This window comes from Branchiostoma lanceolatum, chromosome 16 (genome assembly GCF_035083965.1).
Source record: "Branchiostoma lanceolatum isolate klBraLanc5 chromosome 16, klBraLanc5.hap2, whole genome shotgun sequence".
Lineage (NCBI taxonomy): Eukaryota > Metazoa > Chordata > Leptocardii > Amphioxiformes > Branchiostomatidae > Branchiostoma > Branchiostoma lanceolatum.
In genome coordinates, this window is record NC_089737.1 from 9,037,858 (window position 1) to 9,065,383 (window position 27,526).

General features: G+C 41.7%; 3 protein-coding genes across 4 annotated transcripts in view; 1 reads left to right on the plus strand and 2 right to left on the minus strand.

Moving 5' to 3' along the window:
* LOC136422210 (uncharacterized) overlaps positions 1 to 9,975 on the plus strand; it is a 112,424-nt gene extending 102,449 nt beyond the window's left edge. The window contains exons 124-136 of the mRNA XM_066409855.1: positions 476 to 632; positions 892 to 1,034; positions 1,473 to 1,561; positions 2,270 to 2,447; positions 2,870 to 3,016; positions 3,557 to 3,732; positions 5,271 to 5,430; positions 5,972 to 6,151; positions 6,628 to 6,802; positions 7,243 to 7,368; positions 7,642 to 7,778; positions 8,135 to 8,542; positions 9,260 to 9,975. Coding sequence (XP_066265952.1) covers positions 476 to 632; positions 892 to 1,034; positions 1,473 to 1,561; positions 2,270 to 2,447; positions 2,870 to 3,016; positions 3,557 to 3,732; positions 5,271 to 5,430; positions 5,972 to 6,151; positions 6,628 to 6,802; positions 7,243 to 7,368; positions 7,642 to 7,778; positions 8,135 to 8,542; positions 9,260 to 9,351 — 2,168 coding nt within the window. The 3' untranslated portion in view covers positions 9,352 to 9,975. The remainder of the gene's footprint in view (positions 1 to 475; positions 633 to 891; positions 1,035 to 1,472; positions 1,562 to 2,269; positions 2,448 to 2,869; positions 3,017 to 3,556; positions 3,733 to 5,270; positions 5,431 to 5,971; positions 6,152 to 6,627; positions 6,803 to 7,242; positions 7,369 to 7,641; positions 7,779 to 8,134; positions 8,543 to 9,259) is intronic.
* A 190-nt stretch (positions 9,976 to 10,165) lies between these two features.
* LOC136422085 (uncharacterized) overlaps positions 10,166 to 27,526 on the minus strand; it is a 56,999-nt gene continuing 39,638 nt past the window's right edge. Inside the window, exons 30-33 of one of the 2 annotated variants that reach the window (XM_066409725.1) lie at positions 12,089 to 12,293; positions 11,462 to 11,539; positions 11,095 to 11,204; positions 10,166 to 10,607 (exon numbers count right to left, since the gene is read on the minus strand). In XM_066409725.1, coding sequence (XP_066265822.1) covers positions 10,533 to 10,607; positions 11,095 to 11,204; positions 11,462 to 11,539; positions 12,089 to 12,293 — 468 coding nt within the window. In that variant the 3' untranslated portion in view covers positions 10,166 to 10,532. The remainder of the gene's footprint in view (positions 10,608 to 11,094; positions 11,205 to 11,461; positions 11,540 to 12,088; positions 12,294 to 27,526) is intronic. The other variant, XM_066409724.1, reaches the window with a different exon arrangement.
* On the minus strand, positions 12,305 to 26,581 carry LOC136422103 (uncharacterized). Its single transcript, XM_066409753.1, has 32 exons — positions 26,558 to 26,581; positions 26,330 to 26,501; positions 25,655 to 25,884; positions 25,054 to 25,230; positions 24,768 to 24,873; positions 24,317 to 24,433; positions 23,454 to 23,589; positions 22,945 to 23,125; positions 22,127 to 22,394; positions 21,834 to 22,020; positions 21,574 to 21,688; positions 21,347 to 21,464; positions 20,858 to 21,057; positions 20,529 to 20,657; positions 20,181 to 20,393; positions 19,675 to 19,821; positions 19,357 to 19,540; positions 19,048 to 19,229; positions 18,698 to 18,797; positions 18,379 to 18,509; positions 18,037 to 18,199; positions 17,449 to 17,655; positions 17,012 to 17,215; positions 16,465 to 16,641; positions 16,067 to 16,198; positions 15,501 to 15,769; positions 14,948 to 15,113; positions 14,610 to 14,741; positions 13,898 to 14,074; positions 13,138 to 13,286; positions 12,663 to 12,851; positions 12,305 to 12,313 (listed from the first exon to the last, which is right to left on the minus strand). Exons 1-32 carry the CDS (start codon positions 26,579 to 26,581, stop codon positions 12,305 to 12,307), a joined length of 5,091 nt encoding a protein of 1,696 aa, XP_066265850.1.

Consider the following 27,526-nt stretch of genomic DNA (forward strand, 5'->3'; position numbering starts at 1 on the left):
AGTATCAAACTATGATTATAAAATTGATATGTAATTTCTTTTATGTAAAGTCTCTTTTGCCAGTTTTTAGAATACAAGAAGAAGTCAGATACCGGTAACTGTTACATAATTTCAAGAAAGAAACAAAAACCAAACATTTAAGTAAGGCCGCCGGACTATAAATATGATTCTGATCAAGGCTTCAAGTTTCTCTTTCTGACAAAGGAATAACCATTCCACAATGATATTGCTGTGCTGTGCTGTACGGATAATGTGGCTAATGTTAAAACCTTCTTCCGTACGCCAAATTGCTATCTTAGCAAGGTGAAGGTTAGATAAAGAATAAATTTTGCTTAATTACCCTGATAAATAAGTTAATGGCCATACAAAGCCAATAAATTGATATTGAACAGACTGAGGTGCAATAACTCATAAAGATAAGTACATGGCATGAGTTTTCTCCTAACACTGATTGTAATATACTTTGATTTTACAGAGGTGTCTGCTGGGGTAACCCTGGCCTTCGGGATGTTAGATGCAGACCGTATTGCAGAAGAGTACGGCTCTGATGCCTCTGATGAGTTCATCCCCTACATAACCGATCCTGCACTCACTATAGAAGCTAACATGACGTCCAGATACCTACTGGGAAGGTAAGTGTCAGATGGTAATGGAACAAAAATCTTGATACCATAGCAAGTTTTGATAGGTGGTTGCTACACATTTAAGTTATGAACCAGGTGGATTAGATAATTAAACTTGAATGAAAATTAACTCAATTTCAAGGGTTTATAAAGGAGTCGTTTGGTGTTAAAAGTATAGAATGCTTACTGAAAGTGGCAACTTGTTGTCTCAGCTGACTCTGATGTGCTGTTTTCTTATTGTTCATATTTGGGGTTTCTTCCTATCCAGGATCAAGTCCATCATGAACCCAAGTTTCTACCTGACAACGGTGGGTCAGGTCGAGCTGAACGACTCCCTCGCCATAACAACAACCTTTGACCCCTCTGCCAACTGGACAGAACTCACTCAGTTGCTGATCTTCTGGAACAAAGGTATGCACCCTCAGCTTTGAACTTACATATAAAACGCTACTCTTCAAGTGCTAGTATATTAGATATTGAAATATTAAAAATTCCTATGTTCTTATGGTAAATCATTTCTGATATTACTGAGAAACTTCATTCATCTTTGACTTTTATCTAAATGCATTTGAGGACGTGTGCAATGCTATGCTGAAATGCAAAAATTTGGGATTATGTTAAACTTTGCATTTGCTTGCTCCAAACGTGATTGGTGATTGGATGATGATGATGAAGATTAGGTTAAGATGCCTTAAAGTTTGTTTCTATAACTTGCCATACAAGACTTAGTGTGTTACTGCCAGTCCGAAGTGTTATATAACAGTCAAAGTGATTGAATCCTCAACCACTTTGGTACATTGAACTTTTCCATAGAGATATTAATCAGATTTTTGCCCACTATTTTGACAGATTTGGATGAATGGGATGACGCCTCACGCACCTGTAATGAACATGGGCTGACAGAGCTAGATGAAGCCGCTGGGACTCTGACAACATATGTAAGTGGACCCCTTAATGTCTTAAGGCAAAAACAACTCATTTCCTTTGCCAAATTTGTTCAAAGACATTTACAAGTAAAATGGAGCAAAAGAGGACAAGATGAAAAAATGGGCTGGGTGGAAGACTTGAGTGTGTCTAGTATATTCGTTGGATTTTTTTGTTCTAATATACAATCAGATTTTAATTTTCTTCTTTCATGTTCTTTTTTTTTTCAATTTTTTTTTGCAAGCCAATGGCGTAAGCCAGATCTAAATTGGTGTGGCCTATAGACGAAAGCACTCCATTATTGTTTATCAACTTAGTGCACTCATAAATTCAAGTTGTATCCTAAGACCTACAGTTCTTGGATCAGCTGTACATCTAACCCTCTGGACATGAATATGTTGAATATTCTTGTTGTTTGTTTGTATTGCAAACCCAGTAAATTGCCTCATGACGTATAATACTCCAAGCTCGTACTGGACAGTCACACGGGTCCCCCATGTAACATCCGATCCGAGGGACATTTCTTACTAAAGCTAGTAACTCATTTTTACCTTAAGTGCCTTTCCCACGGGACAGCGTCAAAGTGGGCATGTCAGTGGATTTTAACCAAGGACCTGTGGGCTCTAGGCACCCTGCCATTATTACTCCACCGCTACGCCAGTTATCTAATGCTATAAAAGTGTATTAGAGGAAACAACTTACATTGCTAACCTACCACACAGGTCTGTTCCACCAACTACCCTACCCGCCGTAGTCAGAGGACCAGGAGATCCACAGACAGCAGCGTGCACTACTTCAGTAGGGAGACCCAGTTCGCTGTGGTCATTGCTCTGAAGGGAATACCTAACGAACCTCCAGAGTTTACATCAACTCTACAAGTATGGATGGAGGAAGATTCCGGTATGTGCTTTAGCGAAGACTTTCGTGATTTCATATCTTGTACTGCATATATTCATAGAGTCTAAAATCAAAATTGAAAATGTAAAAATAATGATGACATGCATTGACAAAAAAGACAGGTTTTCAGTGTAGGCGAAGGTGTGTATCGTGTACATGTACTTCAAGTCTTGTTTAGAAGCAGTCAAACTTTAGAGACGATTTATGCCTAACGACCACCTGCAATTGTGGCCACTTGTTGCTGGCAATGAGATTAACCGAAGTATGGCCAGAGTCCGCTCGATAGTGACCACCTATCCATAGGGACCACTTACGCTTGCTGTACATTAATTAAGCTGTGCGAAGGGGGTGCTCTCAAGAGTTAAGCCATAGATATTGAGGGTCTTTTTCCTCTTTAAAGTAACTGTTGTAATTTTGTCAATCAGGTACCCTGATGTACTGGATCGAATCTGATGATGCTGACGGTGATGATCTGATATACGGGATCGTCCCTGGTGAAGTGGCACAGTTTGGAACCATCACTCTGTCTGAGGATGGGCTCCTAACGTACAAGAACTTCAAGGAGGAATTTGGTAAGTGTCGATCATCTATTTTACAGTAAAGTTAACTACAAATATGTGAAAAATATGCCATGATTGTATTTAAATACTGTTATGGGCAATGCATATTTCTATACTTTATACATTACAATGTAATAATGAATACATCCGATAATGAATGACAAAATCTCTATACATTAATTGTCTTTTAAGGCAATTAAGAAGTGTTATCTTCTAGCACTGTATCTTGCTTTTCTAAGTTCTCGTGGATTTGATATCGCAGAAGGGAAAAAAGACTTAGACCTTGCGGCGTTCTACATTGTATGTTCACGGTTAAAATAATGCTGTTAGCCTAGTACAGAACACAGAAATATTTCTTGATTATATACAGACTGCATAGCTGCATAGAAAATAGACTAGTTATGTATTACAGTTGTTAGATAGATGTTACCATACAATGTACAATGATCAAAAACTAGACTATTTTAATCATATATATCAAAATCAATTAACTTTTAACTTTCAGGTTCATCTCTTCTTAAACTAATGTTTTTTTTTGCCTTGTAATTATAGGCTTTGACAATCTCACCATCTTCATCCGAGAGAACCGTACAGACGATGACGTCATTCCAGCCCTGGAGACTCAAGCTCTCCTCAGCATTGAAGTCATTTTTGTCAACGACTGGCCAGAGTTCTCAGTGGAAATCGATGGGCAGATGCTACGTGTGATGGAAAACAATACCCTCGAGGTTTGTGCTATTGTTGTTTTGTATAGGGAGGACGTCCATGAATAAACTGTATGGGTTTTCACACAACAATTGTAATGAGTGCAATGTGCGACACAATTCTCTGTGAAGTATTTATAGTATGTACAAGTATTGACCCACACAAATTGCATCTCTGCACAGTCCAAGTAGTGTTTTAGAGCAAGTAAAGAAAAAGTGTTTATCTTTTTCTTTCAATACAGGAGTGGTCAACCTGCTGAAAAGTATGTTTTTACAGCATGGCACAGATGGGATCTAGAAATTCCGGGAAAAGTCACAAAGTTAGATCTAGATGGCCCCTTTTCAATTATCAACGAACCATTCAGCCTTACAACTAAGATGTATCAAAAATCACAAATATGCAGTAAATCCTCTTTCCACAATTTATTGCAGGCCGGCCTGATCTATAGCTATCAAGCTATTTGCAATAAAAAAGGCTCATTTATATTATCGTAACATTTCACGAAGGTCAAAGGTCACCGGATCTAACCACCCGGAAGTGACACTGGCGCGTGCACTTTTCTGAGAGATATTTCTCAACAATCTTTCATCCCCTGCGTAAACTTTTTACATTGTCACAGCCTCCGTATTATAAACTACAAGTGTGGTAAGTTTGAAGGTCCAGAGATTTGCCATTTTCACACTGTGCGTAAAAGTGCATCGTCCGTCCCGTGCGCACATACTGTATGGCGAGTTGCGAGTGGACACGGCATACTTTAATACACAGACTGGAGGTCACTCTGCACATGTTCGCAGCTAAAACTCACAAATCCCGTTGCCGCATTGGTATGTAACTTGGTATATCGTTTGCTAGGTTGCGTGTGGTGATGCACGTTGTCTATTTTTCAATGTAACAGTGACTATACGATCACAGCAAGTAAGGAAGATTTAAACCCCGTATCTGCCTGAAGTATTCCAGTCATGCATAACGGATTATAACATGGTCCCTATGGCAGGGCAGTGGGACATAGCATTAATTATAGGGGTGCAATTACGGTATTGGATTGACGTTTAAAGTAGTTATGGTGTAACAAAGCTATTGTGCATCACCACGCCGAACCAGGCAAACGATATGCCAAGTTACACACCAATGCGACAACGGGATCGTGAGTTATAGCTGCGAACGCGCAAACAAAAGCATTTCCAATACTCCCAGAAGGAGGTCATCCTCCTTCCCGGAGTAATAAGTTAAAGACCTTCTCTATCAAAATAGCAATAATAAACAATAGAAACGAGGGTGAATAAAAAGTACATAATGCAAGTGGTAACTGGCTCATTTTTATCAAATGAGTTCACAATTGGCACTGAGGTAAAGGTACATACATTCATGAGACAGAAATATCTCAATTTTTGTTCAGATTTCTATGAGCGATTTCAACTCATTCGATGACTAAATGAGCTTGTTATGAAACCACTTGGATTACTTTTTGACTTACCCTTGTACCATCTCTTTGGTTAGAACATTTGCTACTTTACAGTTTTTAGTTATGACTAACTATATCATTTTTCACTTCCCTTAACAGGTAACTGTTGAACAGAACATTGACACCAACATCTACTACGAGCCCTACCAAATTGTGGTGACCGTGTGGGACCCTGATAACTACGACATCCTTCAGGTAGAACAGTACAACGCAACGTTTGGAACAGCATACATCGATATGTTGGAACCGGATCCTGCAGGTAACGTATCATTTCTGTGAAGTTTAAACGACATAATTTGTACATTGTTCCATGGTCAAAACGTGCCATATCCCCCCTACCCACGCTACACCTTGCGGCCTTTCCGGTCGGGCGGACAAAAATAGGAGCACTAAGCTTAAAGATGTACATTGTATGGCAATGCCGCATTGTGCATATTGGAAATCGCAGAAACACAGATAAACATAAATAGAATAGATAAAGATGACCAGGAAAAAACAATACTTCACTCCCTGAAGTAATAAGTAACTGTCAGCATAAATCAAAGAAGTCCATGAATGTTGTTATCGATTGTGACCAGGAACAGTGTGATTTCACTTCCAACTTGGTAACCCTGAATGTCATAACATCAACGTACCCATATAAGGGCCAAGATATGTCTCTTGGCTTGGTTTCGAAAACGAATATCTAAGGGGACTGCATGCTTGCTAGTGGCTGACAATGTCAATGCGTGACACGCACACTCGGCCACAGTGGCTATAATTATTGAATAAGATATAATCCTCAGTTTTTCTGTCCACAGAGATCCCAGCAGAGGGAACTTTCATCAAGGCACGGGTGACCTACGTTCCGATATACAACTTCTACGGCCATGATGAGTTCATCCTGATCGGCATAGATGCAGCAGGGGCGTACTCAGAGCGACTGATCTTCGACATGCACATTCTCAACATGCCTTGTATCAACAATGCTACATGCAAAGGTGTGTGTTCTGATTACATGCTATTGTTTAGAAAATTGTTCAGCAACTCTGTATCTGACCCAGGGGGTCTACAGCTGATTCCCGGCTGTACTACCTTAGTAATACACGACTTTCAGACCACTGAAAAGGGACCTAGTTTGAAATAGGATGTCAGGCCGCTTCCCACTGTAATTGTACTTGACAAAAGGTCCTTCAGTTGGGCAATCTCTTTGGACAAATGAGCGTCTACTGTACAGTACTGACTGTACAAATCTTCTGTCCGTCTTGTCATGACCAGTGGAAGGTTAGCTCTTCATTGAGCTAAACTGACTCAAGATTACCTCCTAGATCCTGTATCAAGCAAACATTGAATTTTAACCGAAAAAAATGGTACTTTCATATGATATTCACCAAATTTTAACAGAAGATCACTTTTCTTCTTTTTTCTGTGCCTTTGTTATATTTCATTTGATCATGTTTTACACCCGATATTACAGGAATTGAGGATGACTGGAACTGCACACACACCAAACGTGCGGACGGATACGATGGATATGAGTGTGAGTGCCTTCCCGGCTGGGTGGGCCGCTTCTGTGAGACAGACTTTGACGAGTGTGTGTCCAACCCTTGTGAGTGGCCAAAGGAGTGTCACGACGGGCTTGATTACTATTGGTAAGAAAATAATTACTTTGGCTTCAATACTAGGACTTCATGTTATAATGTACGTTGATTTAGAAAATGTGTATTCTGCATGCATAACGTGGAGGCAGATAATGTATTTAACCAAAATTTGATATTCCAGCTTTCCTTTGAATTACATACCCTTGGTGCAAAGTCTGTATGAATGTAATTAACTTTGAAAATATTACATGAATGTTAAATGTTGCAAGTGAACGGCGTATCACCAACTAATTTTATAGAATATCAAATGTAGCCACTTTGATATTTTGGTTGAGACACTGCTTATTTTTCATGTGAATCAATTTTATGATTGCCTTCTGTTAAGTCAGCATCACAGCTGTTTCTTTTATGGTTATAGTTGTACACACATATATATATGTATATATATATATATAAAGTTGTACAACTAAGTCTTGATTATTTCTATACAGGTGCCAGTGCCCAGACTCGAACCCCAACTGTGAGATACTGCCGCCCTGGGCGATTGCTCTCATTGTCCTGTCTATCGCTGGATCTATAACTGCAGGGGCTGTCTACTACAGATACAGGCAGCTCAAGTAAGTACAAATTAAACATTATATCCTTTACATTGTTCTCAGAAACCGTTGATAAGTGTGTATGCCGAAAACTATATGCGAATAAATGTGCACAAGCGTCAAATATGATTTGGAATGGTAAGAACTTCACTACATTTCTGTTGGCGAATTATTGTATTAGAGTCCTAACTTAGAAAAAAAACATTGTAATGTAGAATCTGGCTAAATTGTATGAAAAATAGCTTTTGCTGTTCTGAAAGTTTGTAGCTAATGCTGAACTGTTTGCACCATCAGGAAACGATATCACATCAAGAAACTCAACAAAAAACTGGAGAGCCCGCAAGATCGGACCGAAGCAAAAGAGACCTTCGTGAAGAAGGAACGACTGCCATCAGAGGGGATCCTTGGACCCATGGCTGTCTTGGGTGCAGGTAAATCATGATCTTCAGCTGCATTAGTTTGTAGTATCCAGTTTCAAAACCATTCAAGAACCTTTTCCTAATTCAGGTACTAAAGTTTATTAGGCTACGCTGATTCATTTTCTTACTGCACAGACATTTTGAACTAAAATCTAGTAATATAGAGGTCAATGTTAGAACAGAGGACAGGGATGAAACTTGAATCTGACATTGGCAACTCAACGAGACTGTGTCTACAGACACTGTTTCATGTAGAGTTTTCTCCAAGAACCAATAGATGTGATTGCTGTAGACTTAGCCACATGGATATTTTGATGCTTTTGTGGAACGGATATATGATATATTTTTCTATATGATATATGATATAGATGCCGTCAAAAGGCCTCCAGTACCACAAGGACCTACTGGATTCGACAAAGCTGATGCTGCAACCAAGAGGCTCCATCCAGCTGCAGCAATGGAACCCATGCGGAAGTCTCCCATCAACTTCAGCCCACGGCGCAACTCCATTGGCGTTGCTGAAGGAGTGGGTACGTTCCTTGCAGTGCCGTCGGATGACGTGGCAAGGCGGGCATCAGACAGCAGCGTCATCGAGAAGATTCCTGAGGAAAGTGCGTTCGCTCCCACTCCAGAGCCATCACGGATCCCGACCCCGGTAACGCCCACTAATGTCGAACTCATCACAGACGAACTGGCAGAGAAGCGACAGATGGCCTTACAGCGTGCCAAGCAGCGGTTCGCCAAGCCAGCCATTGGAGATGGGAAACTCGCTGAAGGTACGAAAGATAGCAGCGAAAGCAAATTAGTCCAAACTAGTTCAGATAGTATGCAAATTAAGCTGCCCTTGAGGCGTCGCCCAAAAAAATCAAAAGTCCATCTAACGTGCATACGTTTGAAACTGAAGAATAAAATTATAATTCAATATATACAGCTGGATTACAGTATGAAATTAGCAGGCGTTATAGGTGTCCACCTGACACTTTTCACTGTTGAAGGAAATGATGTTTACCAAGACTTACGGAACATAGCGACAACATACTTGGGTTCTATAAAAACAAAACAAGTAACGGCCGAGTTAGTCTGAAAAGCGTTGCAAACAAACAAACAAAAGGTAACTGTAAATATGTGCTATATTACTTGCATGTTTAATGTGAAATACATAGTAGTGTGCAAAAAGATCAACACGGCCAATTCATACAGCTCCATAAAAGCATGTTGTATGACGTGGTTTAAACATTTTTATGACGTGGTTCAAACATTTAGGAAAATTATAAACTTATACTGCAAGTATTTTGAAGTTGAAGATCATGTATTGAAGTAGCTGCTGTTCTTTAGTTCAGCATTTATTACATGACTAGCATGTTGCACAGAGTCAAGACACATTTCAGCATCTCAACAATATAACTTAGCAGTGTCTCCAACGCAACGAATATAAGAAAATGAACCTTTTTCCTTTGATTAAGCTTGTTTTTCTTTAAATATTTTATTTGTAGGTCTCAACCCATTCGCTCGGTCTGATGATCAAATTGCCAGACTTCCACGTGGACCTGGACACAAGAAGAGAGACCCCAAGATGTGGGACTGAGCTGATCAACAACAGAGAGAGGACTTAATATAATTATGACTTATTTGTCGATTGCTGTGATGTTGAAAAGTCTTGCTTTTAATAAGTTTATTCCAAAGAAATGATCGTATATTTTTTTATCCTTCATTCTTGTCAAGTACGTAGTTAAATTCGTACATTAGTCTATCCTTTGCATTCCAGACATGATATTTTGTAACAAAAATATCCAGATATTTTGTATCGTAAAGCATCTATGTACAAAGACATTTCTGTGCTTTTTGAGCCTGAATTTTGAAAACGATTGCACAATCATAAAATCACCACGCACAACTAAGTAAGAGTGGTTTCTATGAAAACTGGAAATTTGTCAAAGGTTTGCTTGTTTGGTGTGTACATTTTGAATACAATTATACATTGTCGTATGTTCTGGACTGTTACCTGTCTCTGAAATGTGGAAAAATATGATTTGCTGCTATTGTGTGGTTAATGGCTTACAGAACTGAACGATTCGTTCATTAAAACTTCATTTCATCTATGTTTGTTGCTACAAGTTTTACTGTATCTTACTTGAATACCCCATCTGTGATTTGTTTTGTTGGTTTTTCATTTGAGTTGCTTACAATAAAAAAGACAGCATAAACGTTATGGTGTGCATGTGTTTTTATCTATTACGGGGATAAAAGTCTTTATAGTCTAATAGATTGATGACGTAAAAAATATAACAGTTGTAATATCTACTGTAGAAACAGTTACCCTTGATGTAGCGTATGCTACGATCTTTAAAAATTATATATGTATGTATACGTCTATTGAATAGATAGATGAAGCTGTAGAGTAATGCACACACACAAAACTTTATTGTCTACTCTAAATAGAATAGAACAGGTAACGTTAGTGCTATACGGTGATACGGAATTGATTGAAAATAAGTAAGTCACTTTGTTTCACCCATGACAAAAACTGTAGGATCGTAAAAGTTGGTACTGGAACGTTACATGTACTTATCATAATATCATACGGGCCGGAACACCCATAACGAACTTTATCGTGGCCCATGATGTATTGTGAACGTAAAATAAAAGATTTTCTGTAGTTAAGGAGAGTTACACAATGTCGACAGATACACACAGCACACCCTGTTTAATGTTTGTCTCACTCAAGCCTAATTGCTTGTTTCATGAATACTAAAGAATGAAAGCGGCTCATCCCTCAAGACGGCCCACCACAGTGATGTACATGCCTGCGTTGTTGATGGCATTGACAGTGATGTGGTACTCCTGAAACAGCAATGAAAGATTGATTCACTGATTCCTATTCAAGAAAAGGAAATAGATCATTCAATTGAAATAACCTTTATACTAAACATTTAAAAAATCGAAATAAGCGACCAGTTTTTTCAACATTATCGATTAATTCAATGGTGCTTTTGAACTCACTGATGCTGATCAGATTCAGATATAGGTGACGTTTTAATGGTTTGGCAATATTGTAATCATCAAACTACAATGTTAGGTAGTGAGTGAGTGAGTGAGTGAGTGGGTGGGTGAGTAAGTGAGTGAGTGAGAGAGTGAGTATGTGAGTGAATGAGTGGGTGAGTGAGTGAGTGAGTGAGTGAGTGAGTGACTGGGAGTAAGTGAGTGAGTGAGTGAGTGAGTGAGTGAGTGAGTGAGTGAGTGAGTGAGTGAGTGAATGAGTGTAGGTTAGCAATCTTATGTATTATGGAAATCTGGCTCTAAATAAACTGCTAACTAAGATATACCTCACCTTTGTCTGATCTAGACTGGAGACCGTCATGTTCGTCTGTTTGGTCTCGTACCAAAGACCAGCCTTACTGCCACCTTCCACCAGACCCAGTGACACCTCGTAGTACAGATCTGGAAAACAACAACACATGATAGCAGCTTGCTTCTGTAATGCACGGTTCTTGTTGTATTTATCGAATAGCCCAAATGGCATGAAAACTCTACTAGCTATTACGTGCAGCTTTTGTTTCGCATGGTTGCAATGCCCCTCTAGCAGTACAATAAACGTTAACGAACAGAATGATGATCTTTGTATAATATGTTACCGCAGAAAGGTCACTAAACGAAATGTAAATTGAAAAAAAAAACCCAAAGGAGACTGTATTTACCAGCATTTGAGGAGCGAAAGACACCCTCCCAGTTGATCAGCATCACGCCTTGGGCTTCCCAAGTCAGCTGCAGTCGACCTGAACAAAATACATCGCATGACACTAATACATTCCACGTTTTTCACTTTATTCGTTTGAATCGATTTTCGGCGCTTAAAAGTGAGGAATTATAGATGATGCGTAAACGACCAGGCTATCATTTGTAAAACGCAGTAAAAGGTTGTCCTGTTTGGTCTCATATTCGTTTCCATTTAAATTTGCATGGCTGTGATACAAATAGATTTGACACGAGCGTTAAATAACTTGAATTTTAACCGAAATTAGCCACTTTGGGAGCCTTCCTCAATTTTCCTATGCCCAATTAGCAATTTGACGGTACTTTTTTGTAAAGTTTCTACGAGTCGGTCCGGATTGGTACTGCAGATAAGGCTCCAAAAGGGTTTACTAGTATCACGGTGCATGTCATACAAGAAGAAACAATTACGGAAATGCTGATGCTGCAAAAGACGTTTTCGAGATATACGTTGGTACTTTTCGGCTCTTGTCCTCTTATACTTAGAACATTTGATTTCATGACCAGAAATTATGAAATAACATATTATTACATGCGATCCTGACAAAACCTACGGTTGACGGAGGGCCTCCCCTGCACGGCGATGTTGACCTCTGTGGAGACAGAGTCACTCTGCATTCCCAGGAAGTTGACAGACCGAACACTGACGATGTAGGTGGCCCCGGGAACGAGCTGCAGGTCCGTCAGGGTGGCCGTGTGCTCTCCTGTCCAGGATATCTCCTCCCAAGCCAAGATGAAGTCTGGACCCTCAACCATGTACTACAAACATGTTAGAAGATCTATGGTGATTAGAGAGCAGTAATCACTATAACAGAGTTGTGCTTAATAAAACAGTGCATCATATGTTAATGCTGCAATCCTTATCTTACCAAGTAAAAGTTCCTTTTTTTGTTGGAATATCTAATAGTATAGCAGATTTCAATAAAGTAACATAACTTATGCCAACTGTTTTCACCAAACTATTTCGATAAATAAAATGGCATTCGTGAAAGTATGACAACAGTAAACATTTATTACTCTGAGTAATCATAGGGCCAAATAGAACACATTGAATTGCATGCTTTTTATCATTAAGTTATCATAATGGTTTCCCCTTTGTAAAAGTTACTATATGAAGCACAACTTTACCTCGTAGTAAGATATACCGGACGGGTCCTCAAACCCTCCCCATGCGATGTGCAGTTTGTCCGGGGAGTACTGGTAGTGGTTCCTGGGCGCGTACTGAGTCACGGGCTCGATCACAACCGTCACATAGGCGTGTTCGATACTGGGGGGCACAGAGGTCAGGACGACTCCGTCTGAGCTGGCTGTGGCGGACTGTAGAATAACGTGGCGTCAAGATGGTCTTATGGTTAGGGTTGCTGACTTAGGTTCTGGCTCCGAATCCCAAGCGGGCCCCATGTTGTGCCTTTCAAGGGATGGGCACGTGCACTTTGCAGCTATTTCGCCACTCGACTTTGCCTTAGTTAAAGATAACTATCTATCTTCAAAGTTGCGTCCTCTCAGATGGGACTTAAAGACAGAGATCCCGTGTTTGAGGAGAGCCACACCTCCAGCACGATGAAGATCCACACGTATAATAAACAAAGGATCCATTACTGACCTGTCCAGCGTGGTTGTGACAGCGTACGATGACGTAAATCTTCGTTCCATGTATGATGAATCCAGATGAATCAATACAGGCTGATTTTCCATCATTCACGATGTAGCTTGTGGTGAACCTCATCAAGTTGGCCAGATGTGAGGATGTACCTGAATATACATCGCACACATTCGTGAATAGTTTCATCAGGTTAGTAAGTCACTGGATAACAAAGTTATTTGCACACAACCAAGCTTTTTGTACCTAGCTGACATTTCGCTGACCACCTGTCACCTTCCTCAAGTCCTCGTGCAAGGACAGAAAATCAGCTCCGGTCATGAACAATAATGAGGGGGGATACAAACTCAGTCACGTTTGGGGTCGCATTTTTCGCACTGCAACAGCGACACCTAGCGTGCAAAAGTAGGAATAGTCACTATTGCCCGAGGATGGTCACAAACGGTCACCGAAAGTTTGTCTAGTGTACAAACTAGATGTGTACTAATAACTTTGATATCAAACGCACACAGGTATAATGTCGCCCATTGTATGCCAACGTCCAAATGTAGCAGTCATTTTGTTACGCTTAGAAAAGAGGAACCGATCAAAAGCTCTGTCAACACAAGTCATCAAAAACATAGCATCACGCCATACAGAATAGTCAATTCACGCCACGTAGAGACACATTCGTGAATTGAGAATAACAATATTACAAAAGGAGCTATTTTTGTGTATCTATCGTTTGTGTCCTAATTGTATTTCGGTAGCAACGTTTGAATACCTAAAGCCCATTCGCAGTAGTCGATGCCACTTTCGTCATCGCTAACATCAGACCAGCGGGCACAGATGACGTCACTGTTCTGGTATTCCAGGTCGACTGAATCCTGCTCAGACCCGTCAAGAACCGTTCCTATGACGGGTGGAGTCAGGTCGACTAGCGCTGGCTCGGAGTAAAGCACTGAAAGAAAAACAATTAAAAAAACTTCGAGTTTTGAATCTGTTTGAGTTGCGCGGACCTCCATGGAATGATGCGAACGCGCTTCGCTGGCGAACATTCAAACTCGGACGTTGGAATCGATGTTGTAACAACCTTTTGCTCGAGGGCACAAAATTCAACTTCTGGCCCATTTTGCATTGAAATGTATGCATTTTTCAGGTGGGTGTGACATAAATAAGATACACCACGGTATATTCCGTATCGCTCGAGGTACCCGCCCGACCACACCCCGAAGGCCGCGGGGCAAGCAACTGGAGGTTGGGACTGACTTGTAAATACTAATATTTTATGGCAACCTTTCAAAATTTTGAACGACACATCCATGACAGTCCAAGACTACTATCAATGTGTTCTCGTGGATGTTTCTTAAAGAGAATATGACCGAGTCCTTGAGGATTTGCTTTACATTTTATATATTCTGCTAATGTCATCACACACACAAAAATGATTGCGATTGAAACGTTAATTTTTTTCTTCTGTAAAAAAAAGATCTTACCTGCAGACAGCCTTGCAGCGTTGGTGGCCATCACAGTGACGTGGACATAGGAACCATGTTGTAATAACAGGTTGCTGTTCTGAGCGCTCTCCTGGACTCCAAGGGCCACGAAGACTTGTAGCTGGGTTCCACCTTAAACAATAGTTAATGATTCAGTGTGACTCGGTAACATATGAACAGACACGCATTCTTGAATATCAGTTGCATCATTGTCAGCTCCCTAAGACCAAAGCAGAGAAGCGAGAGGGAAAATATTTCTTTTGTAAGCCAATCCGTCAAAAGTGTGGTACCATTGCATCAACTGTTGAATATATAGTTCGATGGGACACTTATACTACCTCTAGTAGTTCCAATGGCCCAGGAGTAGTCCACAATAGGAGACTCAGGATCCACCATGCTCCACTTGGCCGACACCGACCCCCAGTCTGACAGGGTCTGTGCAGTCAGGTCGATGTAGCCGGCCGTGGAGTTGAAATGGGTGGTGGTGTAAGTCACTGGTTCCACCTGGGGTCAAAAAAAAATGTTGCAACTTTGTCTTCGCCATTTGTCTTAATACACTGGTTCCACCTGGGGTTGAGAAAACTAGATGGTTACAAAATGTTCTTCATTATTTGTTCTAAACACAACGCGATGTTTTAGGAAAAAGTCAAAACTGCTCGGAAAAAACACATTCGGGATCAATAAAAGACACAAAGATTATTTATGCTTCTGTTAATAATCTAGGGACCATATGTGTGAGGGCCACTTGTACAGGTTTGCCTGTAGTACATTAGTTACAAGACACTCGTGCATTTAAGAATAACAGCACATGCATGAGTAGCCTCATAGATACCTACAGTGTGAATGTATGAATAGAAACCACGATGCATTTGTTGTACCAAGGTTACCTACCTTAAAGTCATCCAGAGAAATCCCTGCCTTCGTCCCAACAGAATGAACGGTGACCGTTGAGCCGGTGCCGTCAGCAGTGAAATAGAAGATCTGTTTTTGCCAAGTGTCCCACTGCTCTGTAGAGGTCGTGTCGGCAGTTGACACCTGTCTGTCCCGCAGTTTGAAGACCTGATGAAGACCCGGGGCTGTCAGCATACCCTCTTGGGTCAGACGGGGAACATCCGTGGTGGCGTCATGGTTTACAAAAAAGGAGATCCTGTATTCTTGATCTGTTGGTTAAAAAAAATCATACTCACATTGCTGTATTGCCTTAACGTACCCGAATGTTGGAATGTACACTCATCTGAACACATAGATATACGATGTCTATGTATGTAAAACATTTACCATAACAATGAAATCCACTACTATGATTGGGTATTGATACTACCAGTTTGGCCAATCAATGTTCTTACTTTACATGTTAGTTGCTTTGATTAAGTATCATTTAGACAATATCATGCTGATTGGTTCATTTTCTTTGATAAAGAATCAACCAACCAATGAGCATGCATGTTATGATTTACCTGCCACAGTGGTGAAGGTCTGAGACATGCTGCCATGAAGAAGGATATGAGAACGTCCATGCTTCGTCTGGAAGTCATCAGTGGGTAGGGAGGAGATCTGCTGTACCACAGAGTCACCTTCCAGTACCCAACCTTTAAGAAACAGTAGAGTGTCAACCAGCGTTTTTGCAAATTGTAAGATCAACATGTATATGCAAATATTCTATCATATCTCTCCGACTATATGTGTGATTAAACAACACCTACCAAATGATACGAAATACTATCACAGAAGATTACTCGAAGGTGACCTTGTTGTACCAAAGGTTACTGTTCAATATGTATAGACTTCAATTTATGAGAAGCATTTTCCCTGAAATATATCTTCTATCATTCTTCAGGTCAATGTGAACACAAACCTTCTCCACCAGCTACCGTGTCTTCAAATGATGGGTTCTGGAGCAGGTTGTCCCCTATCTGTAGGTTGGCCTCTGGTATGGGCGGGGAGGTGTCCACAAGGAACCCATCAGACACTGCAACTGGTGACTGGTGCCCAGCAGCGTCCTGACCCTTCACTTTGTTGTAGTATCGTTGTCCTGGTACAAAACAAGACCTTATCACCTTCAGATGAACAACTTTTGACAGCTTTATTTGCCACTAGCTGGCAACATTGAGATTTGGTGACCTTCTGGCAATCAGCAAATTTAGCTTAAGGTCGTTGACAGTGTGGCGCCGTCTCTTAAGACATATCCAGTTATTGTGATTTCACATGTATCAAAGGCAAGCAGTAGCTGAGGTATCAAGCTCATTGCGGAACGCATGGACTTCTAGTTACCATTACGCAAACATAGAAAAGAAATTCAATCATATGTACGTGTAAAATAGACACAAAATACACCAAATGTTTAGACAGCCTAAAGAGTTCAGTGCTCCAAGTGCAAAAAGAATTTCCATTTCGATTCTCACCATTGGTCAAGCTGCTCCCTAGTGTAACTGTTCCCTCTTGCATCAGTCCAGTGTCTGTCCAGCCCATGACGTTGCACTCCGATTGGCTGTTGGTTTCTCCGATGCACCAGAAATGTTTGTCTATTCCTGAGTCCAGGTCGTTGAACCCATGCCAAGATGCTGCCACATTAGTGGAGTCGGACGTGTACGCAATATCCCTGACATCTGCAGACGCGACACAAAAGCCGGACGTTATGCTGCAGTACAAATGATAACCACAATGGGGCCCAAGCAATGCACCTATCTAAAGCTTTTTACTTTTTCTGCTACTACTGCAAACAGACACTGATATAAACATCGTTACACTACCGAAATAGGACTTTTGCCAAAGTAACGACAATAACAAGAGGTTTGTTACAATATTTACTACAATTTGCAAAGATGGACATTTCGTGTACCTTGTCCATCAACGACCACCCCTGGTGTTGGCACCACAGTGTCCACCATGACACCGTCGCTGTGGAAGGTGCTGTGGAGTCCGGCATAGTTGTACGCCCGTACGGACGTGTAGTACGTCTTTCCTGACTGTAGAGACAGACCCGTGAAGGTGTGGGACGTGGCGGTTCCTGCGACCACGTTGTCGGTGAATCTCTTCACGTCTTCACCTGTTGGTTAGTTTGAAGAAGTAGAATAAAAGTACGTCAACGAAGTATTCATGTAATAAGATACGCAAGGTATCAGGTACTCAAGCAACTGGATACAGACAGTCAGACGTTTCAGGCAGCAGTCATTCGTCAGTCTTTTGTCAGTATCACCAGCTGCCTAACGAAAGACAGAGGATGCTGTCTGAAACGTCTGACCTTTCCCCAATAATATCCAGTTGCTTGAGTAACCGTTACATTGCGTAAGAATGAGGATGTTTTAATGTCAGGGGATACCGGTTCAAAAATAGAAGAAAAAAATTCAAGATGAATCTTCATTTCTAGCTATTTCAAACTAACGGCAATTACAAGAGGTTTGTTACAGTATGACAGTCATTGTCTTACCTCCAGGATATGTGCCCAGGGCCAACTCAAAGCGTTCCAAATGATAGTCGTTGCCACCATTGATTGCATCGAGGAAAACATAATCCCAGCTGGCACCCAGGCTGTCTGTCTGGGCCATGTACTCCACGTCATGTACCTCAGACGTTGAAGTCAGGTCTTTAATCTTCAGCAAAGCCAAACGTTAATTAGTCATCAAGGGGCTACAAGTACTAATAAGCGTATTTCACATTTCGTCGATTCTAATTTCACAGTCAACACTTATTAATATACGGGATAACGCTACATGGTAGGCTCCTACGAACGTGTTAGGTATGATTTGTTGATATACATTTTTGTACGGACCTTCCTTGAACTTGACCTCTTCGGTGGAGTTTGATCAGCTCTCACATCGTTGGACTGGAACTCTCTGTAGATGTTGTCCGTGTACCAGGCCCTCACGTAGAACACATAGCTCACACCAACCTCCAGTGAAGCTTGTTGACGAAAAGTAGTTAAAATATAATGTCATAGAACTGAATGTAAAAATGGCTAAGAATTGTCGTACCTAGGTGTTATCCAAGTACTACCGTAACTATTTATGGCAAATACTTCCTTATGCCTAGCAATCATATGCTCTGCAGATCTAAACCTCAATAATTGCATTGATTTGTTACAAACTTACTTCCAACTGGAAGGGTGAGAACAGCGCTGGTCTCCAGTCCTACATCGTACCAGACACGGTCATAGATAAGATCAAACAACCCTGAGCCGACAGTTTGTCCCTGTAGGAAGATGTGGCAAAAAGTATGCATCAAGAAGTGTCAAATTGGTGAGGGCTGGAGAAGGCATCATTGATCACAAAATATGTTGAAAATTCCTGTAAGTACATAATATAGTAGTGTGGTCGGAGAAAATTACCCTATGAGACAGAAGAATTGAGCATTTTTACAAAAAAATTGATACAGTGAACCTCAGCCATATGCTATTGAAAACCCAAATAGTCTGCAAAACGGACAGGATGTCTGTACTTACACTGATTCCAGCGCTCCACTCGTATCTGTAAAGTCTCCCAGCAGACCCTATTGTAGCCTCCCTCCAGTTGGCCGCCAGTGCGCATGTAGAGTAGGTGTAGGCGGCGTCAGACGTGTCCCCATTGGTCAAGAGACTGTAGTCGGTTTTGTCGTAAACGTCGATTCTAGAGTAGCTTGAATCGGCTGAACCAGGAAAAGATAAGAAAGTAATTTAATCATTGATAGGCATGCGGAACCGTCGAACAATAAATGTCCAACAAAAGTACCAAAACACCGTTTACGGTCAAAAGAATGGACGTTGTACACTCACAGCTGTCCAGTTGTGTGCAGGTATTGCCACTTGGCCGGGCACAGTTCTGGTTGAAGGGTGCACAGATACAGTGTCCGTAGCAGGAGTGCGCGTCACACCGACGGACTAACGTCAAACTGCCGGTCGAACCAGAGGCAGGAACCGCCTGGAAAGCCGAGTGGGCCACGGTACTTGCCAACCCCGCCTGTAAGGAAATATATATTGCCTTTATTGTAGTAGAAAGTAAGAGATCAATGCAAATGCGTTAGATGTTCGTGTTACAATTCTGAAATACAATTACTGATATATACAAATTTTAGACACAAAAAGAGTTGTTACCCCGTTGATGGCCCATAGGGAGATGTACAGCGTGCTGTAGTCAGACACTGAACTTGACAGCTGCACTGTCCCTGTGTAGACGTAACCTTCGTCGTTCTCCGGGTCACCGTTCGTGTCGCCGTGAACCAGAACTTGGGGTGCACCATTCTGTGGAATGTAGAATTGAAAACGGGCCAATGTTAGCTCCGGGATGGTTTGATGCGGCTTTGTTTAGTCTAGACTGTCGAATTCCGCCCTCCAATAAGCCAATTCACTGATTGAACTGTGTATGTGCAGTTAGATGTTTTGTAAATAACATGTCAAAGTTGAAAGCCCTAGAGACACAAACATAGCACGACTGGAGATGGTGTCCATCAGTCTAGACAATAACGTTTTACAAGTTAGACATTCGCAATCATCTCGCTGTGCATGCGCAGTTTAAGCAATGAATCGGTTTAGACAAAATGATTCTTCAACGCAGACACCGTACCAACTTTTGATGTTTGTTTGTTTGACAGATGACTTACCAGTGTCTTATCCCTCCCGTAGAAACCACTACCGACTGCCACCATGAGTCTGTCTATCCTAGAGTGGTAGTCACTAAAGCCGAGCCAAGCCAGCTTCAGGGTCGGGGTTCCGCTATTGTCGTACGTCATCCAGCTGTCCCTGTGTCTGGTTAGTCTGGCCGCGTGATCAGTACTGACCGCAAAATGTCCGGTCAATGGCTTCGACGAGTCCATCTGTTTATAGACGAATCACAGAAAAAGTCAGGTGGAAAATGTCCCAATATGAGAGCCTGGTCGTTACTTAATATCCTGTTTGTTAGTTTTACAAGACACTCAATGACTAAAGTGCATTTGCTGCATTGTACTCACCAAGAGAGATTCAGTCTGTTGTTCAGTGCAGAGTCTTGCGTTGTTACATCCGATCACCTTCGCAACGTAGTTGTTCCCATCATCCAGTGCGAGCTCGGTGAAAGTGTACTTATATACAGTGCCGTTGAGCTGAAGACGAAAGGAAAAAGAAGAAAACATTCAATAAAGGTACTACTACTTGTCTCTTGCTTGATGATATCATGTGCTGTATCTGCATCGAAAGTTACATATTTGTGCAGTGATCCGAAGAGTGACAAAGATGTTAAAAATTGGACAAAAACCTAATATGTAAGACGTTAACTAATTATAACTGTATCATAATCACACACCTTTATGTTGGCGACCTCTGCTCCGTGATGGTTGGACAGCGAGACGTGCTGATCCACCACCAGACTCTCGCTGTCGTCAAACCGCCATTTTATCTTCACAGCAGACCGCCATGTTTGTGTTCCACTCACGAGGGAACCGTGGGTGTGGTCAAAGTGTACGGCTGTCGTCACTGTCGGTGCGGATGTGTCAATCCGGAACCCTAAAAATATCACAAAAAATATCACAGAAAAGTAAATTTTTTTCAGTGTTATCCGTCATTGATGTATGTTACTTAAACTAAGAATTTTTGTTCGAAGATGTATCAGAAAACGACTGTTGTCTCCAATATGCACAGATACATAAAGAGTGACAGTAGTGGTCACGTTCCGTCTGTTAAGGTATTGGGTATCGTGATGTGTTAGGAACTCAATATATTTCACGATCAAGAAAGCATGCAACTGCGTCATTTGATGGGGCCAGTTCTAGATAAATGGTTTTATCTTTTTTACCGTTGGATGTAGTCTCCACAGACATCCCCACGTGGTTGTAGGCATTCACAGTAATGTAGATCATGGTGTTGACAGGCAGGGAGAGTCCTGTCTTCACAGCTACATTCGTCAGATGGAGCTGTTGAAAAACACAAACATACATGTAGAGCAACACCACACATACATGTAGATAAATTGAAATGACAACAAACATTGAATGCATTAGTGATACGTATAGCCATGCTAACCTGTGTCACTCCCAAGATGTCACTTCCACCCGGTGTAGTACCAGCGCGCCACTCGTAGTGGGACAACCCAGAGTGGGGGTCGTTGAACCCGTACCAGTGAGCAGCCAAAGTGCTTCTGTTGTAAGAAATATAAGGTAGCATTATCCGATGATACAGATAGCTTACAGCCTACGTAAATATTGGCTTTAAGTAGATGGTGAAAGCACTTATAGGTACATGTATGTAAGTTGCATTCTGTATGTTTTGGACTTCGAACTTACGTGGATGCTTGATATGAGGCCTCTTCACCCTGGGCCCCATCCAGGACTCTCCCAGCGACAGGCGGGGAGTCGTCAGGGATAACTCCGTCAGACGACACCGTGGTGCAGAGGGTGGCAGCGTTACACGCAGTCACCGTCACGTAGTACGTCTCGCCAGGGGTCAGCTGAAGGGCGTCCACACTTGCAGCTGTTGAGAAAAGCATTGTGTAAAAGATTCTTCACCCCAGAGGCGCCGCAAAAAATTGCTTACTTACAGTCATGCTTAATGAATGAGTATATGAACTAAATGTTACCTTGAAGAATCCCAACGTTCTGTGGAGCAAGAATGTCGCTACATCCAGCACATACCCCGACGCTCCACGTGTAGCTGACAATGGCAGAATGGGGGTCGTAGAAACCGTCCCAGTGGGCATGGATGGTCGTGACGTCATCTTGATAGTCTATGTCGTTCACGGCACCACTAGTGGGTCCGTCGTACACATTCCCAGCCTCAGGCGGGGACGTCTCAACAACCACGGCCCAGGAAGTCGCCATGGTCATCAGTCCGGCTCCGTTATACGCCTGTAGGTCGTCAAATGAAAGTTGTTTGATGACAATAGCTTTGTATCTATCCTTGAACAGAGGTGGTTGGTGGTACCGACTTCAAACCGCCTTCAAGTTGACGTATCTTGAGCAATCGGGTCCTCGGGTAGACTTATTGTGACATCGAGTGGCGCAATCGGTAGGGTGTGTCGCCCTGAACAGAGAGGTCCCGGGTTCGATACGACCGATGTGCCCCGATGTTGTGCCCTTGTGCAAGGCACTTTACACGACTTTCATCACTTCACCCAGGTGTTAATGGGTACCTAACTTCAGTTGGGGAAGGTCGTATTGAGGTCACCTGCTGGCGCCGAATGGCAGCCACCCAGACCCTTGCGACAAAGTGCAATTGTGCAGCAATTCAGCACTGGCTGCCATTGCACGGGTAATTTCTGTCCGATAAACCAATAAACCATGATGATACTTCGGAAGACTGGTCGAAAATTTGACGAGTCTCATTTCTTGTGTTGAAACTAAGTTAAATCCTTCTTCATAATGAAAATATACTTTATATGTGAATACCCATATGTACCTTGACGGAAACGTAATATTCGTGCCCTTCGTGAAGCTGAAGAGGACTGTTCTGATCTGTCTCAGCCTCCGTCCCCTCCACCCTAGTGAAGGGGTAGATGTCGGTATGACCAGCCCTGGAGCCGACCGCCCACTCAAAGAACGACACTCCACTTTCTGTGTCGTAGAAAACGCCCTCCCAGCTGAAAGGGAAAGAGATCATGGCGTTAATATTCAATGGAATATAATCAATGATCTGGTACGGTATGGTATATCGATAGGTATAAATGCTATTGTATAATCAAGAACCTTATAAATTCAAGGATATCTATTGCCGCGTTCATATTCGTCGTAAGCTGTCGTACCATTTTGATATCAAATAATTTGAAGCAAATTGTGACAGAAGCAATCGCTGTTAAGGCTTAAAGGCAACATATTCCGCAACATGACAGCTGAATATTCTGTACGATATATATATGACTATCTCAAGAATGCCGTAAAATCGCACTGCAAATATAACCGGGTTCTTGCCTTGCTGACACCGATGCCAAACTGAAGTGAAAACTGCCCCCGACATTGATGTGAGTGTCTGACTTCTGTGGCGGCGTGGTGTCAACGGTCACTCTCTGAGAACCTTTGGTGGTCGACAGCCCGACAAAGTCCACAGCTGAGGAGGAAAAATAGAAAAAGAAACATTGTCAACGGAAAGTCAAAAATAGCATAATACAGATATCCACCTCTATAAGCAAAAGGTTTTCATTATCAATTCAGTGTCATGTGGTCTATAAGGACTCAACATACTTTAGTAATACAATTAAACGTTTATTGCAAATACATGCCCGCGGGCTAATTGCAAGGACAAACAACACAAATAATAATGGGGAATACAATGATATTAAGGGCTAAATTTAATGTTATGCTACATTCTAAAATGTACATGGTGCTAGTTTGGTTGGGTTGTACTTCTTCTTTTGAGGCAGTGTGGGACGAATTTACCTAAGTCTTTTATAATTCATGGGTTCTTTGACTTTAATAGCACAATTGTTTTCTCATGTTCAGGAATAGTGGGAAAGTAAGTGTGCATTTTGGACACGCTAGTAAATACTTGGTTTCTTATATCCTCATAAAATTAGAGATGAAATTTTAGTCTTCCACTGCATTTGAGAAGAAATATTTACAAATCCTATATGTGCTGTAGTAATATTGTAACTGCTGCTGGTTATATGACTGCCAATCGTGTATTTGCTATGATACTGCTTTAAGACTGTAACACTGACGGCATATTTGATTTTGATTTGGGTGTGTGTTTTATATATTTTCTGAAAATATTTTGCTCCAAGAAATGTAAAACCATGTTTTTCTTATTTTTGTTTGTTGCTGTATTTTTTCCCTACCTTTGACAGTTGCGTAGTACGACCATCCATGTTGCAGCATAACTCCGTGCAGTAGAACGTGGTCTGTCACTCCTACGTCTGTCCAGGCTTGGACGTCGTGTCCTCCAGCAATTGTACCTGTCAATAGGCAACATCAAAGAACTTGAGATACATTACATCTTTTTAACTGGTTGTGAATGGGAGGGGGGCACAGCAACTAGTAGCCGACAAAAGCCAATTGAGAACAAGTATGTTGTTGAGAACAAAAATTGAGAACTCAGTTCCTGTAGCTACTGGCTTGTGACGACCATGATGATGGCGAAAGAACATATCGAGTGTCGGAGAGTTTTCAAGTCTATTATGATATCCCTTCTCTAGGCCATAGGGGGCTTATTCAGTTGTAACAGGACCAGAGTATATTTCATGTCACGATATATACCTTGGGTTGGGGGATCAACCCTGCATCACTTACCGATGGCGTACTCGTAGTGTTCAATTCCTGAGTGGTGCATAGAGACATCATGTTCCTCAACATCAATGAACCCGTCCCACTGTACATAGAGCTCTGTACTCGACACCTAACGAATAAGACAACTTCAGTCAATAAACACATAGCATTATCACATGTTCTTGAAAAAATAATCAAGTACCTGTAAAATTGCAGCACAATTCGAACATATTCAATGCACAAGTTTACCGCAAGACCAGGAAATGAAGTATACCTGGTAATTAGATTTTTCATTAGATCCCATCCAAACGTCGGCAGCATCAGCGTTGGGCGGAGTCACATCAACCGTCACACCGCTGCTACAGACGGCCGTCTCCGGAAGCGTCTCTACCCACTTTTCGAACGTTATGGACGTCTCCTCAGCATGGATGCAAATGATGTACCGCTTGTTGTGTTCCAGACTCAGGTCATTCACGTTGATATATTCCTATCGGAGAAATCAGTTTAGTATTATCAGCAAAAGTGCTGGTGGCATATTTCATAGCACACACAGGACAAATAGAAATAGAGCCATTATCGCTAATGAAAATGTGGCACAGGCCCTTTAGCCAATGATGAAAGACTATATATAATATCAAAGATTATTCGCATCTATATCTATTATGATGGTGCATACTCAGGTGCACCAGGAACGTACTGTTATGCATCATCATAAAACATAATGAGGGGTATACAAGCTTAGTCAAGCTTGGAACCGCATTCTGTTAACTCCAGTTCCAACAAGCAGTGGGAAGTATATACACATTATTGCCATGATCGAGAAAGGAAGGAAGCAGAAGGACATGGGAAGTTCGGTTATGCAGCAAAGAACTGTATTATATTTACAACTATTTGATCCAAGTCCCACTTACACTTGTAGTTTGTCCACACTCTATCATATCCTGGTGGTCACAAGGGTTGGGAACACTGAGGTGGTGTCCGGCCATGACGGATAGACTTGACCCTGACTTGTCCTCGAGGACGGCCCACTCGTAATTCCGGTGACGTAACGTCGGCCAAACGGCAGATAGCATCGTCGTCTCATTCGTGTAGTCGATGTCGTACTCTGTCCAGTCTGTATTCAACTCCAGTGTGATGTTGGCTGTAACAAATGATTTCTGATATTAATATTGGAAATGTGCAAAATGTGCATCGTCCAGAACACCTTTTAAGTTCGAACCTTCTCATTTTCCTTTATTGTTCTTGCCTGACCTATTTTGCTTTTAGGTTAAGAAGCAGAATTTCTGTTGCTATATGGTTGGTACCATTCAAACAAACATCAATAGATTACTGCCCTGAACGTGCAACTCGTAATTAGGTAAAGAATTAACTGGTTTCCAAACGGCTCGCTCTAGATTCTATATCGTTAACAAAAAGAAGGCATATTTAGATAAGATCCATTGGTAATTTCTCGAGTTTATGCATTTCATGGAATTTTCAGAATATTTACTATCAAATCGAATCTAATACTATACTACAGGCTCCGCCCCTGTGGCCTCACCAAAAATTTAAAGAAGAAAGCGTGTTGAAGACTAGCAGGTACTTACGGCGAGTGTCTATGACTGTTGAGTAGTTCAGTCCCCTGTGTGTGCTGGTTGTTTCACACTGGACGATCTCCGTGGATACAGATGCTGACAGTCCGGTGTGTGCGTGTCCTCTCACAACCAGACTCAGACACTTCGTCAGATCGCGGGGAAGTCCGTCAACGGAGAAGGCGATCTGTACACGAATTAAGATAGGAAGAAGGCGGTCAGAGATGGCATCTATCGCCTGACTTTTAATCCCGTATTTTGACCCATGTAGCCTTACAGTGAAAAAGAAAGCTAGCAGTGCTTAGAATGCATAACAAAGCTGCAGATAGAGGGAGAGAGAGAGGGGGAGGGAGGGAGGAGGGAGAAGGAGGGAGAGAGAGAGAGGATACAAGAATAACTATACGTGATTGATAGCGAGGTAGCGAGCAACAATTGTATTCAGCTAAAAGCACCAACGACAATAATCTAACAAGACAGCATGTGTATTGAGAGTAACTGTACTCACTGTTGCTTCATTGGAAGATGTTGGCGCGATTGTTGCCCAGTCAGTAAGTAATTTTCCGTTATCTGAGTCATCTGCGACGGCCCATTCGTAGAATTTCATTACGTCATCAGTAGGGTAGTACAGATCACCGAACTTGTCAAAGATGACGTCAGCACTTCTCGTGCCCGAATCTGGATACGGACTGGTGACGAGAAGTGATCCGGGAAATGGTGGATCAGGAGCCACCAGGAATCCTGAACTGTAGACTAATGGGAATATATGTTGAGAAAACGATCAAGCCTCTTGGTGAAGAATACGACTCTAAAGTTAATTTGTTAGCAGCATGCAGCTCGGTCGGTACTTTTTCCCACATACTTTAAGCACATGTTGTAAAGCATGCTTTGGTAAAAACTCCAGCAACATCTAATAAAAGGATGATTGGGAGACATTTTCTCTTCACATTTTCTTAGATTCATAAGATAAACGTGCCTTCTAGTTCAATCGGGTAATGGTAGAATGTCTTCGTAATGCTAAGAATGTCACGTCAGAATACACTACATAGACTAGATACATCTACACGCTACAGATAACCAACCTTTCTTAAAGGATAACTTGTTTCTATTATGATGCACTAAATAAGGAAATACCTGGAGGAAAACATCCAGCCTGATGGCAGAACAGGACTTTAGATTTGTAGGTGACAGAGGGAGAGAGGTACAGGTCTTGAT